At 40.2% G+C, this 18,778-nt stretch overlaps 1 protein-coding gene across 1 annotated transcript; it reads right to left on the bottom strand.

Moving 5' to 3' along the window:
* Nucleotides 1-8,048: 8,048 nt before the first annotated feature.
* On the bottom strand, nucleotides 8,049-10,367 carry SST (somatostatin). The gene is made up of 2 exons (XM_020989066.2): nucleotides 10,119-10,367; nucleotides 8,049-8,894 (listed from the first exon to the last, which is right to left on the bottom strand). The coding sequence occupies exons 1-2, from the start codon at nucleotides 10,254-10,256 to the stop codon at nucleotides 8,682-8,684; spliced, it is 351 nt and encodes a 116-aa protein (XP_020844725.1). The 5' UTR covers nucleotides 10,257-10,367; the 3' UTR covers nucleotides 8,049-8,681.
* Nucleotides 10,368-18,778: the final 8,411 nt, after the last annotated feature.

The raw sequence follows: 18,778 nt of genomic DNA, 5'->3' as shown, positions 1-18,778 counted from the left end.
AGAAAAAAGAAAAGCTTACATTTCAATGAAAAAGCCTTCCAGGCCAATAGGAAAGATGGTGTTTCCATAAACTTTCAATAGGAGGTTCTAGGTACATTTGTCAAAATAACAAAGTTAATAAGATCCTTTCTTTCTCAGTGGCATGGTTGCAAATTAGATCTAATGGTGCACAGTTCCTGGAACATTGAGAAAACCTATTTAAGGGGGAGTATTACTTTGTGTCATCTATTCGCCTTATCTTTCCAAACTTCATCTTAAAATGACTCTTCTTTCCCTGTGTCCAGACTCCATAATTCTTCTGCTACCCTTAATTGCCCTGAGTAAAGACTAAATCTTTCCCATCTACAGCATCATTTCATTGCCTCTTAGTGTTGCCTTTATGTCATATCATTAATGCTCCTGATATTCATTCTTTGGTGCATATAAAACCCCAGTTACTGGAAGAGGTATTGTATTCAATGCAGAGGTTGTATAATACTTACTTAGCATGTATACCACCAATAACACTAACATCCATCACAATTAATAAGTGCATTTACTTTAGACTTCATTCTTAGCTTAAAAGAAGGTGAGTTGTGTTGATTAAACCTATCAATGGCCAGTAACAAATGAAAACATCTTTGAATTTCCCTGTGTCCGCTTTTTCAGTAGAGCTTCATGTTTGTCCAACACTTTTAGGCATCAGCACTTAAGGCCTGGCCTGAATTACTCAAAGATTCTCCTCTACAACAAAAGTATTAACAGGTGTATGATTTATGTGTTTTCTAATTGTTCTTTGCTCCGACCTCCATCTTTAGAAACAGAATCTCCAAGGCTTTCCTAAAGTAGAATTCAGACTTTTGGAGGGTTTTCCATAGTTTAAAGGATTTCTCAGGTTGGGAGAGGATGGTGGTGGAAGTGGTTAGTGACCGTTTAGAATATGTAATGGAAGAGAAGCAAGTTTGTAAGGGAGTATTTTGAAATAATGGAAGCAAGAGCTGGTTATTGAAATAGCCAAAATACCCTTTTTAAGGCATATGTTTGAACCCATGACTCCTCTACTCAGAAATTTCTGGTTGCTTTCATTACCTCTAAAATAAAATGCCAACTCCTCACCTTGCCTTTCCCAATATGGTTCCTACCTACCTATGCTTCTTTCACATGACTCATAGGATCATGGACTTTGAAATAGAAGGGATATTTGAAGCCACTGAATTCAATTGTCTTGTTTCACAGATTGGGGTAGAGTTTAGAAGGCATACCCAGAGTCACATGGGAAGTGTCAGATGGAAATTGAATCTAGGTCCGCTCTGTCCACCATGACAGGAAATATGCCTACTTTTGTGCACTCAAAATTCAAAGCAAACTAGGCTCTCCCCCTATGAGATCTCCTCCCATTGACACTGTATTCATCTTATGTGTACATATAGTTGTTTGCATATTGTGTCCCCAATTAGAATATGAATTCCTTGAAGGCAGAGACTGTATTTTTGCCTTTCTTTATATTCCTTAAGCTTAGCACAGTTTAAGTCCTTATTCAGTGTTCACTGACTGACTAGCTGGTTAAGTGCATCCCAGACTTAATCCAGGTCTCAACTTTGGGAATTCAGGCACCCTGTACTTGACATCTAGAAAGCTCTCTCTCTTTCTCTCCACCATTCAAAATAATTGTATTGAGATGCACAGCATAGTTCTAGTAAGATCCTTCTGGTCAAGCAAAATGTTTCAGTAAAAATGGTCATTCTAATTTAATATTGGCTGCTCTCCTTAACAAGTGCCCCACACAACAGAAAAGCCAATTTTATCTGAGAACATTTTATTTTCTCTCTACAAAAGATAGAATTATGCAGCAATTAACCTGGAATGCATTATCTCTAAATTGTGTGACCTCTACTTTAAATGTCTTGAGTTTCTTTGAAATTATGTTTACTATAATAACGTCATTTAGTGTTCGAATGGTACTTTAACTCATTTTAATGGGCCTTAGCTTGCTGTGGAACCAGTAAAGATGAAAGAGCTAGGCTTATGGCCTGTGCTACTTTTTCATGACCCCTTAGGGAGGGAAAGTAAGTCAGGCTCTGTACATCCAGCCTATATGGTTGGTTGTCATTTTAAAATGCAAATATGAATGCTAAAGCTCATTTATATTCATGATGACAGTTCACAACCCCAAATGTATCCAAGCAAGCAGAGATACTGCAGCAACAACTAATGTATCAGAATAGCTGTGACATTAATATGCAAACATTTTACAATTTTGAATTATTTTTTATGTCTATTTGTGTGATGTAGGTTATTGAGAGCTTAGGGAATTTTTTTCCAGAACCAGTGGAATCCCATGATTTGCAACCATTTTTCATCACTAGGGAGATATTTGGAATTAAAAAGATTAGTTCTTGCTTGAGGAAGCAACTTGTAATAATTGAAAACACTGAATGATTTCCCATGGCAGAGCTACATAGACTTAAGCATATTACCAGTGATGACTTACATGCAAGGGATGGTATTAACAGTACAGTCAAGGAAACATGATCGGAAAGGGATGTAGGCAGATTGTGGAACAAGAGAAAGATTTCACAGACCAAGTGCTGCATCAGTACCAGAAGACATATTTTTGTAAAGATGCAGCTGGAGACATCCAATGAGATTGGTGGGTGTTCTTTATCAGACTCAGGGGAAGAGATGGAAAAGAATTGCAGAGAATTAGAAGGGGTTGATTGTTGGAGATCTTCACCAATCGATAGAGTATCATATCACTGAAATCACAGATCTAAAAAAGGAGAGAGAGAGAGAGAGAGAGAGAGAGAGAGAGAGAGAGACAGAGAGAGACAGAGAGACAGAGAGAGACAGAGAGAGAGAGACAGAGAGAGAAAGAGCAACCTATTAAGGAATTTTTCAAGGGTTTTTTCTATACAAGACTTGACCTTGCATATTGACTTTAGACTCTAACCCCAGATTAAGATGAATGAATAAAGAAAGCATTTATTTATTAAAAAACTTTCTATATGTCAAGTATTGACCTAAGTGCTAGTAATGCACATAGAAACCCAACACAGTCTCTGCCCTCAAGGAGCTCACATTCTAATTGTAGGAGGTAAAACATATAAAAGAATTTAAGTGTAAAATAGGATGAAAAAAAATCCAGTGGTCCCTTGGGTGTAACAGTGAGGAGAGCTGAACTGTTGTTAGTGCTGACATGAAGTGACCCCCTTTAATTCTGCCCATTCTTTCTCACCCCAGACATCTTATTCACCCCCTTCAAAACATGCAGATGTGTGTGCACACACATACACCCATAGACAATGGAGTGTGTGGCAAACTGTAAACTACTGATCTACAAAATAAAACCCCAGAGAATTCAAGAGTCAAGAGATAAAAAAGGGAATTATTGCTGACTCTCTCCTTCTTTCTCTCCCTCCTGCCCCCATTCCCCTTGCCTCAGATCCCCCAGTAAAAGCCTTTCTTTGAACTTGCTACTTCCCTATAAAGAGGTCTTACTGTAATATTTTCTCCTTGGTGGTAAAATCTGGCTATGGAACTTCTGCCTTCTGCTGCCTGAATGCATCCACTGTCCCACTCTTTTGAAGCTAGCCAAATAGGGACAGTACTGCATTATTGATTAGCCCTCTCCTCTGCACACATCACAACTGTACTGCTTGGTTCTCTTGGTCTTGATGTAGTCAAACATTTTCTTTGCACTGCCCTTCCATCCCTGAAAATGTCTTTCTTGGGTTTAGCTGGAATTTTCTTATTTTCTGTTGTTGGATGGAGTCATTTATTGATAATGGACTTATCACGATGGGAAATTGGAGCTGGAGGGTGCCTAAGGATTGGCTAATTCAACCATCTGCTCTATAAAGGAGGAAACTAAGGCTGTCACCACAAGGCTATCCAACAGATAGTCCTAAAGTGCTATCACTTTGGTCCTCTTCGACTGCAAAGGTCCACAATCAACCTAAAGCACAGGTCTGGCAATGGCACTCTGCTACTCAAGAATCACCAGTGCTTGCTACTGCTTCTAGGAGAAAAGATAAGTTTCTGTATTTGTCACTTAAAGATCTCCAAAATCTGGGGCCAATTTCTCTTTTGACACTTATATCTCATTACTTTCCTGCATGCGTTCTATGGTCTAGCCAATCTGGTCTTCTTGTTCTCCCTTGTACATGTCATCTGATCTCCCAATGTCAGGCCTTTTCACGGGCCATGACTTTGGCCATTTGAAATCTGTGCTTCCTTCAGTGTTCAGCTTGAGGGTCATTTACTTCATGAGGCCTTTCCTAATCTCACCATCTCATGAGGAGTTCACTGTCTGGACCACACACTGAAACTGCTGTCTTAATTTTGTAGATTTCTTGTATTTACTTACCTGTACCTGAATAATATGGTTATAACCACTGCATAGAGGACAGTGGAGAGGCACATGCAATGCCCAAAACTTGGAGTGGACATTCTGTGATGATCTGATAGGAGCAGGGAACAAAGAGTAGACAGAATCGACAGGTATGGATGATTGGGGGTCTGCTTCCTTGGAGGAAACGAGGAATAATAACCCAACTATGATTGAATATTTAAGTAGCTGCCTCTTACTGCTGCTGCTCTGTCCCTGGTAGAATGCATTGACAGCAAGGGCTGATCTGATTTTGTTTTTGTATTACAATGTAGTGGAAAGAGAGTGGGATCACACCTAGGAGGACCTGGGGTCAAATCTTGCCTCTGACACTAGCTTTCAAGCCACTCAATTTCTCAGTGATCTAGGTACCTCTCTCTGACTGTAACTTGCAGAGAAAGAACTGGACTGCATTAGTAGAAGGAATGTTCTCCCTGTCCAATAAGATCACAGCTCCAGACCCCACCCCTCCACTCCCACGGGTGACGGGTATCCAGCAAGCACTCAGTAAGTGAGCATTCAATCGAATCATTGGAGTTAATGCTGTCCCTTGGGAGTGAAAACAGCTCTTTACCTGCAGCAGTTCCAGGGATGGAATTAGCACCACACTATCACGTTTTAAGCATTCAATTCTTCTTTAGGGGGAAAGGTTCCACATGAACATTCTGTAGACATGCATATGCTTCATCTCAATAGCCACAAAAATATGTATACACATACATGTGTACAGATATTGTGGTGCAGAATTTCCTAAGGGGTTCTAGAACTAGTTTGAGCCAAGGCAAGATGAATTCAGATGAGTCTAGCACTCAGCACAGTGTCTTACATACAATAGAGGCTTAATAAATATTTGTTTTTCTAACATTTAGATAAAGGCTGGGTCTAGACATTATTCACTATCTATACAACAGCCAAAAGCTGGAAGCAAATTGTGCACAACAATTGAGAAAGGCTGAATAAATTGTGATGGAGGAGTGTAATGGAATTTTACTGCTATAGTGAATGAGGAATATGAGGAACTTGGAAGAAATGTGGGAAGCGTTGGACGAAGTGATGCAGAGCAAAAAGAATAGTCTTTGTGCTTGCTTCAGCTCCGTAGGGTCTCAGACTGAGAGCTGGAAAGGTGCAGAGAAGCCTCTAATCCACCCTCTCCTTTTACAGATGAAAAAAACTGAGGTTCGGAGAGCTCCAGTGATTTGCCCAAGATCACACAGGTGTGGACCAAGGTGAGAACTCAACTTCCACCTTCTGGCTCTCAAACCAGTGGTTTTTACACTAGATCATGCTGCCAATAAATGAGGCCAACATCACTGCACAATCGACCTCAGGTCAAAAACGATGGCAAACATGAATATTGACTTGTTAGAGGTAGCCTTTTATTTAAACAAGCGGCCAACTACAAAAGCATGAACTAGTATGCACTATTCATGGTAATCACTGCTTTATGCTGTTTTGCTTAACTGTTTTCTGAGAATAAGCTTGTGGATCATTTATGATGCATTTGGTTTTGTCTGCTGTGACAAAAACAAAAATTATCACTGAAAGCAAAGCAAAACAAATATTGGGTCCAGAACCATAAAATGTAGACTTTCAAGGGACCTTGAAGATTTTCTGGGCTATGCCAGTATTGAATGCAACCAGCGATTTAGTGGCTCTAATTTACTGTACCTTGGGAAGCTACCCCATCTAAGCCAACATTTGTTAAGCCCTTATTCTGCTCCAGACACTGGAATTTAGGTGCTGGAAGCAAAGTCAAAGCCTCCTCTGGGAACATACATCTGGAGCTAGAAGGGACCTCAGAGGGCAGTCATTGAATTTCTTCAATTTACAGATGAGGAAACTGAGGCTCATGTAGGTCCAAGGTCTCACAAGCAGTAGATCTCAGAGAGTCAGGGTTTGACTATGGTGCCTGACTCCACAGGATCTCTGAAGCTTCCCACTAGATCACATTGTCTCCTAATAGTCTGAGGAGGGGGTAATCACTAACAGAAGGGAGATCAGGGCACCTTTCCTATAGGGAATGAGGCTTTAGCTGAGCCTTAGAGGAAGCAAGGGATTACCAGAGGGAATTAAAAGGGAAGATGGGATGAATTCCTTAAGGGTGGCTGGCATTGGGGAAAAGATAAATCCATAATCAAGCAGGCTTTCTGTGTAGATCAGCTGCGCCAAGTTTACTGACCAGATCCTTCAGTCAATCTCCCTAATAGTGGGCAGAACCGGTCTTTGTTACTCTTTGAATTACATCCAGGTTTGAAACACTTTGGGTGATGTAAAATATTGCAACAGCAGCCATTTCACCTAATATCTGTTTTATTTTTCCTTTGCTTTTTTAATAAACAAAAACTGAAGCTTTGCCTGAGTATGGAAGAATTTGTCATGGTTTGGCTTTTAAATTCATTTATCTTTCATAATGTAGAAAACTTGGGAACGATCCAAATGGGTTTGAGATTCTAAAGGGAAAGAGCGTCCTGATAGAATTAGGAGCAGATAAGGAGAACAGTACATGGGTGAGATTCAGCACCTATATAGCTTCCTCAGAATGCTCGTGAATATAATTGCCTTCAACGTTCCATTCCTTTGTACTGCAAGTGCCAGTTGTCACTTGATAAGGGGCCATATCACTGTTTGTCCAACAGTTGTTTGTCTATACTGTAAATTAGGGAACAGACTGGATTAAAGGTTCTGTTGAAAAAATGAACACTCCCTAGCCCACCCCGCTCCCAATTCATCCTATCTCTGCTCAGCTTGGGAAGTTATTCTCTGTGCTTTGACCACAACTAGGAGCTGACATTATTTATCCAAGTTAAACCAGAGGATTTAATTTGGTCACATCTCTAAAGGGAAACATACATTATTTCTCCTAAAAAATATTTAAATAAAAGATACACACAAATCACTTGAGGGTGCTTTCATTTCATGTGGTTTGGCATTCTAAGGTGGAATCTCCCATGTCTGTTTATGTGTCCAGGAGTGGGCTTCAGCTGAACCCCACAAAAGACAGTTCAAAGTTCCATTCTCTATCCTAATGTTTTGTTTATTAATCAAGGATCTCCCGCTAGGCCAGTTCATGTTGCTAGAGGTAATACCATGGTAGTGAAGTACTATTTTTAGAGCCAGGATTTGATTCCAGATTCAATACAAGCAGACTATCTGTGTGGATAGCCAGTTTCTCTCTGAATCACAATCTATTTGGAAACTACCCATCATTAGCCTATGATAATATTATGAGTAAACACATTTAGAATTCTGTGATCTTTATCTTTGGACTATGCCATTTGGATTTTCAAAAATGGACTTGCTTTTCAGACAGAGGAACAAAAGAGGTTGCTTCTCAATCAACTGTACTGTAAATTTAGGAACTGAGAGAATTCAGTGACTATGACTTATGATCTGAATGAGGAATGCTAGCTCTGATGCCTTTCAGGTGGTGTTGAGGTAAAATAAAACCTACAACCTTCACCTATGGTCATTGAAAAGTTGGGAGCTCTGCAGCAACTGGAACATGAAAAGCAAAAATACTTGTTTAGGGAGCAAGTTCTCAACTCAAGTCAAATTTAAATTATCAGTGTATCAGGCAGCCATATCCTCCTCTCCCAGTTATCATGAAAACAGTGAAGGAAGATTCTGTAAAAGTAGTAAATCGTTAGACGGCGTTTATCTAAATGTTAAGAGACTAGAGACCTCATTTGAAAGTGCAGAATTTTATTTGAACCACACAAGTCAAAGTTCTGTTCCCAGACCTCCAAAGCAGATCCACCTTATATTTTGAACATTGGATATTTCACATAACAGCTTGGCAGACAGGTGTGTATTCAAGCATGCCTACCTAGAGATACAAACACCAAGCTCCACAAGGAAACACAATTTGAAATGGGTTATCTTATTTACTGGGGATATTTGCTGCAACTCCCCATCTGAAATCCTCAAGATATGCAAGCTTAAAAAGGCATAGCTTTCCTTAAAAAGTAATTTCAATTGTAAATGATCAAAATATGAGGGTTACAATTTGAAACATAAACTTTATTATGACAAAGAATTAAAAATAATACATCTGTGAGAATTGGAATGTGTATTGTAAAGAACTCGTCTGGAATCACAAACCAAGCTAATCACGTACAATAAAATGGAAAGGTTTGACAAAACAATCTGAAATCAAATTTAGTTGTTTCTAAATTTCACCATGACTGTTTTATATTTACAATCATCTGCCCTCGTTGTGATGGTCTTGCTGAGGATTCAGGGAACTGGGGAACAAGGTGGGGGCTTGGAGGTGGGGGTTCAGGGGTCTGAAATGGGTAAGAAGAATTCTCTAAAGCTAACAGGAGGTAAATGTCTTCCAGAAGAAATTCTTGCAACCAGCTTTGCGTTCTCTCGGTGCCATGGCTGGGTTCGAATTAGCAGATCTCTGAAGCTCCATCCGCATGTCGTCTGGTTCAGGGTCGTTGGACAAATCCTCTGGCTCCAGAGCCTCATTTTCTGTCTGGCTGGGTTCTGACAGCAGTTCTGCCAAAAAGTATTTGGCCAGTTCCTAAATGGAGAGAGAAAACAAAATAGGTTGGGAAAGAAGGAAGAGATGAAGGAAAGAGGAAAAAAGAGAAGAGAAGATTGAATATGGTGCCAAAAAAAATCTAGAAACTTGATTATTCAGGGCAAAGCTTGTTATTGGGAGAAAGTCAACTCATTCAAATACCTGTGATGTTTATCAAATTCCCAAGAGTGGACTCTTAAACATAAAATCTGGTCAAGAATAAAAATCAAAAGTAGATTTCAACATTTGCTATGGAGTTCTAGTTCCTTTCAAAAGAGATGATAAATGCATATTTTATCAAGTTCTATGCATTGCAGTTGTTGAATCATATCCTATTAGAGTGAACATTCTTTTGAGATTTCCATCCCTTTTCAGCATTCAGGTTTATTAGATCTTTTTATCTCTTGATATATTAGGGTGCCTGAAAACTAGAAGTAGACGTAGATAATCTAACTAGGAAAAAAACACAATTGGATAAAGGTAAATAATTTATTAAAATTATTTTTACCTCAATGCTTAACTGTGAGCACCGCACCAAAGATTACGAAGTATCTTTTTGAGAGAGTCTCATTCAACTGTAAGCCAGGAGAGGGGCTTATTAGCAGTGGCTAGTGTGTTAGGGTGGTTTCCTCTTCACTAAGCTTTTTCCACTTTCCCCAGGGCTGCTTGGTGCACCTGGAGGGCGCAGTCAGCACCCACAGCAGTTCCAACTGTATTTCAGCACCTAGGACAGTTCCACATTCTCCTTTGTCCCCTCAGTATGCAAGTGGTTAGGCCTGACCTTGGGACCTCCTGTTTCCCTTGTCACCCCTATTCTCAAAGGTACTGGCCAGCTCGTTCCCCAAGCTGCGATTCAGCTTTTGAGAGGGACTGGCCAGGACTTCTTGGAGCTTAGAAACTCCTATGGGGACCAAAAAGGCAGTTGGGAATTCCTGACTTGGGAAGTTCTTGGTGTCAGGTGTCTTCAGGAGTGCAAAGCAAACCCTCGTTTACCTCCCTGAGTGCCTCCTCCCATTAGCTCCCGGAGCCAATGTTTTCTTTAGACCACAGGACAGGAAAGTCCCCTTTCCCTTCTTCCTCCTCCTTATTGTCCAGTGACACTTACCCAGTGAAACTTGACAGGGCGCCTCCTCGAACCTACCTGGACCAAGAAGCGGCTGCAGGCTTGCAGGGTTGGGGGTTTGCATGGAGGGAAGAAAGGACTAGAAGTGGATTTTATCATACCTGCTTCCCTGCTGCCGCGGCCAGAGACTTCTGCAGAAACTGGCGGAGCCTCGGGTCCGAGGGAGCAGCGCTGACACTGCTCACCACCAGGGTGATAGAGAGCAGGGCCAGCGCGCACTGGAGGCGGCAGGACAGCATCTTCCCTGCACTGAGAGGGCGAGGAGGGCGCAGCTCCCCAAACTCCGAAATCTTCAGGAGGGGACTGGGCAGGACCGAGGCTTTCCACTTCTCCCGCAGCCGCTTGTGGGATCTCCTGGCGCATTCCCCCCCTTTTAAACTCTCTTCCTGACGTCAGGATAGGAGGCGCCCCGGAACTCACTGGCGCTTTTACGCACCATTAGCTTCGCGGAATCAATCACAGAGGTGATGGAAGATGACACCATCCAAAGGAGCTTAGTTAAAAAAATCGAACAAGCTCACGCACACGCGGGCACACACACACACACATTTACATAGGGAAGCACTCAGGCACATACACAGACACTTAATCAAGCTCTACTGGTTTGTGTGCCTCTAGAAAAGAGCTCTATGGATACAAAGCAACTGTGTATATAGGGTTGGTTGGAGGTTCATCATGGGTACCTTGTGTGTAAATGCGAGACCAGGAGGGAGGGCTGTTAAAGGATGCAGATTTAGGAAAGAGAACTGTACACCCTATTCCTGGTGTGGAGTATCCCACTTAGGAAGTGCTGGGGAGAAGTTTTCACCTAATGGTATGGACAGGCCATTAAAGGATTGTAAAGGGACTTCAACTTAATGCGCATAAACGTGGAACTGGCTGCCCTTTTCACACTCTCCCATCCCCTGAGGGATTCTCCACTCCTCTCTCTATTTTCCTCAGCTCCCTTTGGTGTGGATAACTCCCAGGTGTCATCTCCCTGTCCTTCTGGGAGACTTGTAAAAGGATGATTAGCTTCAATATTTCCATTTTAGTCTAAAAGAAATATTTCCTAATTGCACCTCTGGATTATATGCAAGGTTGTAGGCAAGACAAATCTTTGCCTAAACATTGCACTTAGGAGGAAATGAGAAACTCCAGTGGAAGGGAGGATCGATGCTCTGAATCCCAAACAATATAAATCCGAAGACTTCTCGAAAGCCCCCCCCCCCAGCTCCAGGGCGCACCACAGTGCCTGGAACATAGTAAGCCTGTGATAAATGTCTTTTGATTGAATTGGCTGTGATTTTTAAGACAATGTTAGAGTTTCCAGATTTCTGGGCTTTGGCCCCTGGAGTGGGGATGTGGAGGGGCAGCCACAGAGTGTGCCCGGGGTGACTGGGAGGGATGACAGGAGACATCTTGCATCCGGAGCTCCAGGGTAAGGTAATGGAGCGCCCTTGGGTAGAAGACTCTAAGTATAGCCAGGACTCATTATTTCCCTGTATTCCCAGAGAAAGAATTGATGGTGTCGAAATACAGATTTAAGTATACCTTTTTTCTACTTCCTTTATTTTTCTTGAGGTATTTTTTTTGGTCTATGTTTTCTTTCACAGCATGACTAATGTGGAAATATTACTACACATGTACAACCTATATACCACACACGTTGGTTGGTTGGTGGCTTTCATTCACTAAGAGGACCAAAATGACCTCACTATGCTAGAGTCAAGTTTCAGTGTGTCAGACTGTGGCTGATCAGACCAATACAAGCTTGGAATGCTCTACCACAAGTTAATAGTCCATGTGAATATTTGGGGTGGTTTCTCTAAATGTGCATGTCCTGCATTTCCTTTGAGCTGTTTCAATTCTGCTCCGCTCATAGAGGACAGCACCTTCTCTGATGTGGGCACCCCAAGCTGGGTAGTCCTGTGCCAGTGTCTCCCATGTCACACAATCAATTCCACAGTTCTTAAGAGAGACCTTGAGAGTGTCCCTGTATCACTTCTTCAGACCACCATGTGAATGCTTGCCCTGTGTGAGTTCTCCATAAAATAGTCTTTTTGGCAGGCATATGTTTTGCATTCCAACAATGTGGCCAGCCCATTGGAGTTGCACTCTCTGAAGCAGAGTTTGTATGCTTGCCAGTTTAGTTCAAGAAAGGACCTCAGTGTCTGGTATCTTATCCTGTCAGGTGATCTTCAGAATCTTCCTAAGACAATTCAAATGAAAGTGATTCAGTTTCCTGGTGTGGCACTGGTATACTGCCCAGGTTTCACAAGCATACAACAATAAGGTCAGCACAATAGCTCTGTAGACCTGTCCAGGCTCTTTTTTTCATCATGGCTATCAGGTAGATGAATACTTTTAAAAATTATCTTTCCTGGATTTATTTTCCAGGTCAGTTGTTTTTTCCAATGAGATATTTCACATTGTCTTCCATTTTTTCATTCTTTTGGTTTCATTTTACTTTTTCTTGACTTCTCATAAAGTCATTAACTTCCATTTGCTCAATTCTAATTTTTAAGAAATTATTTTTTTCACTGACCTTTTGTACCTCCTTTTCTATTTGGCCAATTCTACTTTTTAAGGCATTTTTCTTCAGTGAATTTTTGTGCCTCTTTTTTCATTTGGCCAATTCTGCTTTTCAAGACATTCTTCTCTTCATGGGCTCTTTGTACCTCTTTTACCATTTGGCCTAATCTGTTTCCAAAGGAGTTATTTTCTTCAGTATTTTTTTTTGTGTCACCTTTACCAAGCTGTTGACTCTTTTTTCCCCATAATTTCCTTGCATCACTCTCATTTCTCTTCCCATTTTTTCCTCTAACTTTCTTACTTGATTTTCAAAATCCTTTTTGACCTCTTCCATGTTCTGAGACAAATTCACATTTTTTTGTGGAGACTTTGGATGTTGGAGCTTTGACTTCATTATCATCCTCTGAGTGTGTGCTTTGATATTCCTTGTCACCAACAGTAACCTTCTATGGTCAGAATTTTTTCTGTTATTTGCTCATTTCCTCAGTCTATTTCCTGACTTCTAATTCTTTGTTAAAGTGAGGCTCTGCTTCCAGGGAGAAGGGCACACTATCCCAAGCTTCAAGGGTTTTGTGCAGCTATTTTCAGAAATACTTTTAGGGATCTGTAAGTTTTCAGTTCTTTTAAGGTGGTTTGATCTAGGGAGAGGTACATTTACTACTCTTCTGGCCTGTGTTCTGATCTATAAGTGACCACGCATTCTTTTCTGCCCTGGAACTGTGATGAGGGTCCCTGTTCCACTGTGGCTGCAAGCTTTGGTGTGCTAATGCTCCTCCTCTCCCTGGGACTGTCACCCAGAATTGAAATCCAGACCTGAGTATGGATAAAGCAAGGGAGTCCTACTCCCAGTGCCAGCAAAAAGACCCCTGTAATCTTCTACTTAATTTTTTAACCACTTTACTGTCTGTGGGCTGGGAGCTCTGGAAGCAGCCACTGATGATTTAGTGGCTCCCGAGGCCTGCTCCTGGTTTGCTGGGGTCCAGTGTGTGCTGGCATGGTCTGCACTAGGCTGGGCTCCACTCTCACCCAGGTGCAACAGACCTTTCTTGCCAACCTTCTAAGTTGTCTTTGGGTGGAAAATTATTTCACTCCATCCTTTTGTGGGTTTTTGCCAGTTCAGTAATTATTTATGGCATTGTTTAAAGGTGTTCAGAGGGCTTTGGGGGAGAGCTCAAGTGAGTTGCTGCCTTTTCTCCACCATCTTGGCTCTGCCTACTTTTTTTTTTTAAAGAGGGGATCAATGGAATAGAAAAGACAAAGAAGAATCAGAAAGAATTGAGTTCAATAACCCACTAGTTGATGAGCCTCAAAACATAAATTATCTGAGAAGTAACTACCTATTTGACAAGAATTTCTGGCAAAACTCGAAATCAGTCTGGCAGAAATTAGGTTTAGACCAAAATCTCACACCACATAGACACAGTAAAGTGGTATATAATGTTATTGTTGTTTAGTCATTTTTTTCATCCATGTCAAACTCTTTGTGAATCCTTTGTAGATTTTCTTGGCAAAAATACTGGAGTGTTTTGTCATTTCCTTCTCCAGTTAATTTTATAGATGGGGAAACTGAGTTAAATAGGGATAAATGGCTTTACCAGAGTCATGCAGCTAGTAAGTGTCTGATGCCAGATTTGAACTCATGAAGATGAATTACTCTATCCAGTATTCTATCCACTGAGCCATCTAGCTTTCCTGGTATACATAAAAATATATAATATAATATAAAAATGATATAATGCGATGGCATAATAAAATGTTTTTATCCAAATAACATCACAAGGAAACTTCTTACAATTGGCTGAGAAAAATGATCACATCCTTTAGGGTTATGTATAAAACAGCAAGTTAGCATGGGAGTGGGAAGATTCTAGGCTTGAGAGGGTTTTCTGTAGGTGGATCCTTTCAAATGTACCAGAGGGAAGAAAGATAAAACCCTCTTCTTCCTCCCTGCCCAGCATGACACTGACGTTCCTTGACCAGCAGGAAAACAATGCATCCCGTCTGGAGTAGAAAAACACACTGCGATGAGATGTAGGTACTGAAATATAACCACCTAAAGGAGGAGCCAGATCCAAAGAGCATGACCCCTGCAGCAGAGAAGACCACCACCTGGGGCCTCCAGAAAGAAATCAGCTGTGATAGGTGATTATCCCTCACAGCAGAGAGATGAACACGGCATGAGTTTCAAGATTTTACAAAGAGACAAGGAATTTCTAGTATAAAGAACTGTGAATTACCCTTTCCCTTATGTGTATCCTACCTATATGCCACACTAACTCTGTATTCTAAATCTGAGCCACTATTCCCATCTGTGCTGGACAGCTGGGTGGTGCAATGGATAGAACACCATGCCTGGAAGTCAGGAGGACTGAACTCAAATCTGGCCTCAGACACTAGCTGTATGACCCTGAGCAAAGCCCTTAACCCTGTTTGCCTCAGTTTCCTTATCTGTAAAATGAGCTGGATAAGGAAATGGCAAACCACTCCAGTATCTTTGCCAAGAAAACCCCCAAATGGGGTCATATTCCTGACTGAAATGACTGAACAACAACTCTAGACATTGGGGAACTCCTCTTCCCCATTATCCTTACTATGCCACTTTAAATACCTGAGCTGAAAGTGAATTTAGTCTACTATGACTGTTAATCATACAAGCAGGGAATTATAAGTCATAGTAGTAAGAATAGCCACCTTCAGGGTTATGCTCTTAGAACCTGAGGTAGCCATTTTCTAAAGACTCAACCTTTGTACAGAAGGACAAGGTGGTGGAGCAGACTAGAAAAGGTGTTACAGTAGTATAAGGAATGTTAAGATTCAACATGAACTTAAGCTGGGGAGGAAATCTGAGGACAATAAAAATGTTGGAGAAAAGAGATGGATCAAAAAAGGAAATGGTATCATTCTCCGGGTAGATGAGACAGTAGAAAAGATTACACAGACATGAGATCGTTGTCAACTATTCTTTTGCTTCTATTTTGTCTGCCAAGGAAAATACCATTTGTATCAGAAAGATCAGAATAAAACTGTCTATTAAAGAATGTATACCCCGGGGGCAGCTAGGTGGTGCAGTGGATAGAGCACCAGTCCTGGATTCAGGAGGACCTGAGTTCAAATCTGGCCTCAGACACATAACACTTACTAGCTGTGTGACCCTGGGCAAGTCACTTAACCCCATTGCCTAGCCAAAAAAAAAAAAAAAGAAAAAAAGGGAAAAGAATGTATACCCTGCCCTCATATTAAGAAGGCAAGAATAATATTTAGCTTTTCTGATGAGTTCATGTCACCAGAGACTGAATAAATCCATCCTCAGCCACTGGAAGAAATGAACCTATGTTAATGCTAAACTACAACCAAGGAGCTTCAAAAAACCTGGAGAATGAGGAAAGTACCTGGCAGTCACTCTTACCAAGATCCTCCCCTCCTCCAGTCACCCCAGCTTACCATTCACTCCCATAAAGATACCCCTTCTCCCAGACCCCTCCTCCAGTCACTCTAAACTACTTGGCTACTCCTAGATCCCTCCACAGTCTTTTTATATGTAAGATCCATCCTGGCCGCCATTTAGGGGCTGAGACTTCCTCATGCCTGCTCATCTTCATGAGCATCACAATTGTCTAGATTCCTTAAGAGGCTGGTCAGTATGGCTGATCTTTAATAAACCTTGTCTTTGGCTAAAAAAAAAAAAGGAGAGACATATTAGCTCCTTGAAAAAAAGAATAGAGAATACAATTCACAAACTATAGGCCAATGAGATTGACTTTGATTTCTGACCAAATTCTAGAGAGCATCATTAAAAGAACTGTTAATGAATATCTAGAAAAGGAAGGATTTATCACAAAGATCCAGCTACTTTTCATCCAGAACAGGTTGTGGCTTTATATCAAATTCCTCAGACAGGTTTTGTATCTAACATATATAGACAACTAATATATACACATATGGGTGTGCATATACACACACACACACACACACACACACGTATATATATACACACATATATAAACATATAGACACAATACATATACGTTATCTTTGGGGGATGGTTTTCAGTATATATGTGTGTGTATGTGTATATATACATATATATATATGTATGTATATATATATATGTATACCATACATGTGTATATACTTATATATGCATATGCATGTATTTAACCAAAAGCCATTCCTCAATAAATAAGTGATCCAAGGATAAGAATTAATAGTTAAATAGTTTTCAATAGAATTTCAAATGACTAATAACTATATGAAATAATGATCATCACTAATGATAAGATAAATTTAACCTAAAATGCCTCATACCCAGCAAGCGGCCAAAGATAATAAAAACAAAAAACAGTCAGTGTTGGAGAGGTTATGGAAAGGTAGGCCACTGATGCATTGTTGGTAGAATTAATTCAGTCATTGTAGAAAGCAATTTGGAATTTTTGCAAATAAAATGACAAAAATGCCCATACCCTTTGACTCAGAAACTCCATTACTAGGCATATAGTCCAAGGAGGTCATTAATAAAATGCAACAGCTGCCATAACATTTACAGCATACTTTTTGTGGTTGCAAGTAAGTGGAAACAAAGTAGCTGCCTATCAATTGGGAAACGGCTAGACAAATTATGGTACATGTATATAATGAATATTATGGTGTTGTAAAAATGGCAAATATGACAAATATGACACAAAAGCATGTCACAACTAACATTAACTTATGAAAAGTGAAATAAGCAGAGTGAAGAAAATAATATACAGTCGATCCTCAACTTTTGCAGAGACAACATTCCCAGAAAATGACACAAAGTAAAAAAAAAAAAACAAAACCACTAATGTTAATACATTGAACCTATAGGAAATAGTGGGTTAAGCTCCTGCAACCACCAAAAACTAATTTTTCACCAAAGTTGCTGAAAATACCCTTTTCTGCATGCAATTCTTTATAATAAAATGTTAATTCTGGTAATATGCACTTTTCCTAACAAGGTAACCATGAAATAACCCATAAAATGTGGTATACAAAATAAAATTGGTAACATGCAAAACATTTATTCTCACAAGTAATTCCTTAGAATTCTCTTAACTTTGTGTTAATAACTTGATAAAAAAAAACATTGATTTTGGACAATTTCCACTTTTCATAACACATGAAATCTGCAGTCCCATAAATACCTTCTTCCTTTTTGCGAATATAATGAATCCTCAATTTAACACCAAACGTGTGGTGAGTAGCAGCTGCAGACATTCCAGCGCAAAGTTTATCCAACACCTTTCTTTTCTTGCTAAGCCATATTGCTGACTTTACCGCTTGGCCTGAGCCTCAGAGTCCAAATGACTTCTACACTTTGGGGGCATAACTGCAGCACAGAATTTGAGTTTTAAAGGTGAACAATGGCAATATGCAACCAAAGCATGGGGGGCTTTTTATTCTCCAGTGGAGTGAACAAGACCAGTGAAGTGCCCAGCAGGATACCAAGCACTCCACAAACTCTGCTGCATTCCACCTCTCATTTTTTTTCTCTATTGCTCATAGCCACATATATGTAGGTTGCCAAGGTACAAGTGAAAATGGGTTTATTAATGAAATTTCATAAATGCTTGAAAGAGTGAACGTTAAATGCATGAATGCTGAAGATTGTATGTGGTTACTACAAAAAAATCTAAATCAAAAAAACAATAATCTTAACACAATAGAAAAGGAATTAATTGAATATTGAAAAAATTTCAAAGAACAAGAATGGCCCCAAAGAAAAGATATAAGAAATACCACCCCTCAACCCTTGGCACAGGTAGGGGAGAGTGTCTACAGATAAGGAACGTTGTATATACTGTCAGGTATTTTTTATATAATGATTTTCTTCCTTATGTGAGATGGCTGCCTGGGTGGAAGGGAGGAGGAAAAAAAAGGATACAGGGGAAATTTAGGCTACGAAAGATAGGTAAAAATGATTTTAAAAAGAACAAATCATCACAAAATAACCTAATTTTTCTTTTTTTTTAATAGCATTACAGAACTTGTACATCAGTGAAATCCTGTTTATATAGCTCACCTAGATTTTTAGCAAAACATTTAACAAAGTCTTTTGTGTAATTCTTCTGAAAATAAAGAGAAATGTGGGATAACCAATTCCATAATCAGGTGTAGTCAGAACCAGTGAATAGCCAGTGAATAGCTACTAATGATTCCATGATTGACTGGAGAGGAGTTTCCATGAGATTGTCCCACAGATCTGTATGCCATTTAGCATTTTAGCATC

This window comes from Phascolarctos cinereus, unplaced genomic scaffold, assembly GCF_003287225.1.
Source record: "Phascolarctos cinereus isolate Bilbo 61053 unplaced genomic scaffold, phaCin_HiC Scaffold_7;HRSCAF=346, whole genome shotgun sequence".
NCBI classification, from domain to species: Eukaryota; Metazoa; Chordata; class Mammalia; order Diprotodontia; family Phascolarctidae; genus Phascolarctos; species Phascolarctos cinereus.
Note: the sequence above shows the minus strand (reverse complement) of the source record. Positions and strands in the feature narration are given on the sequence as shown.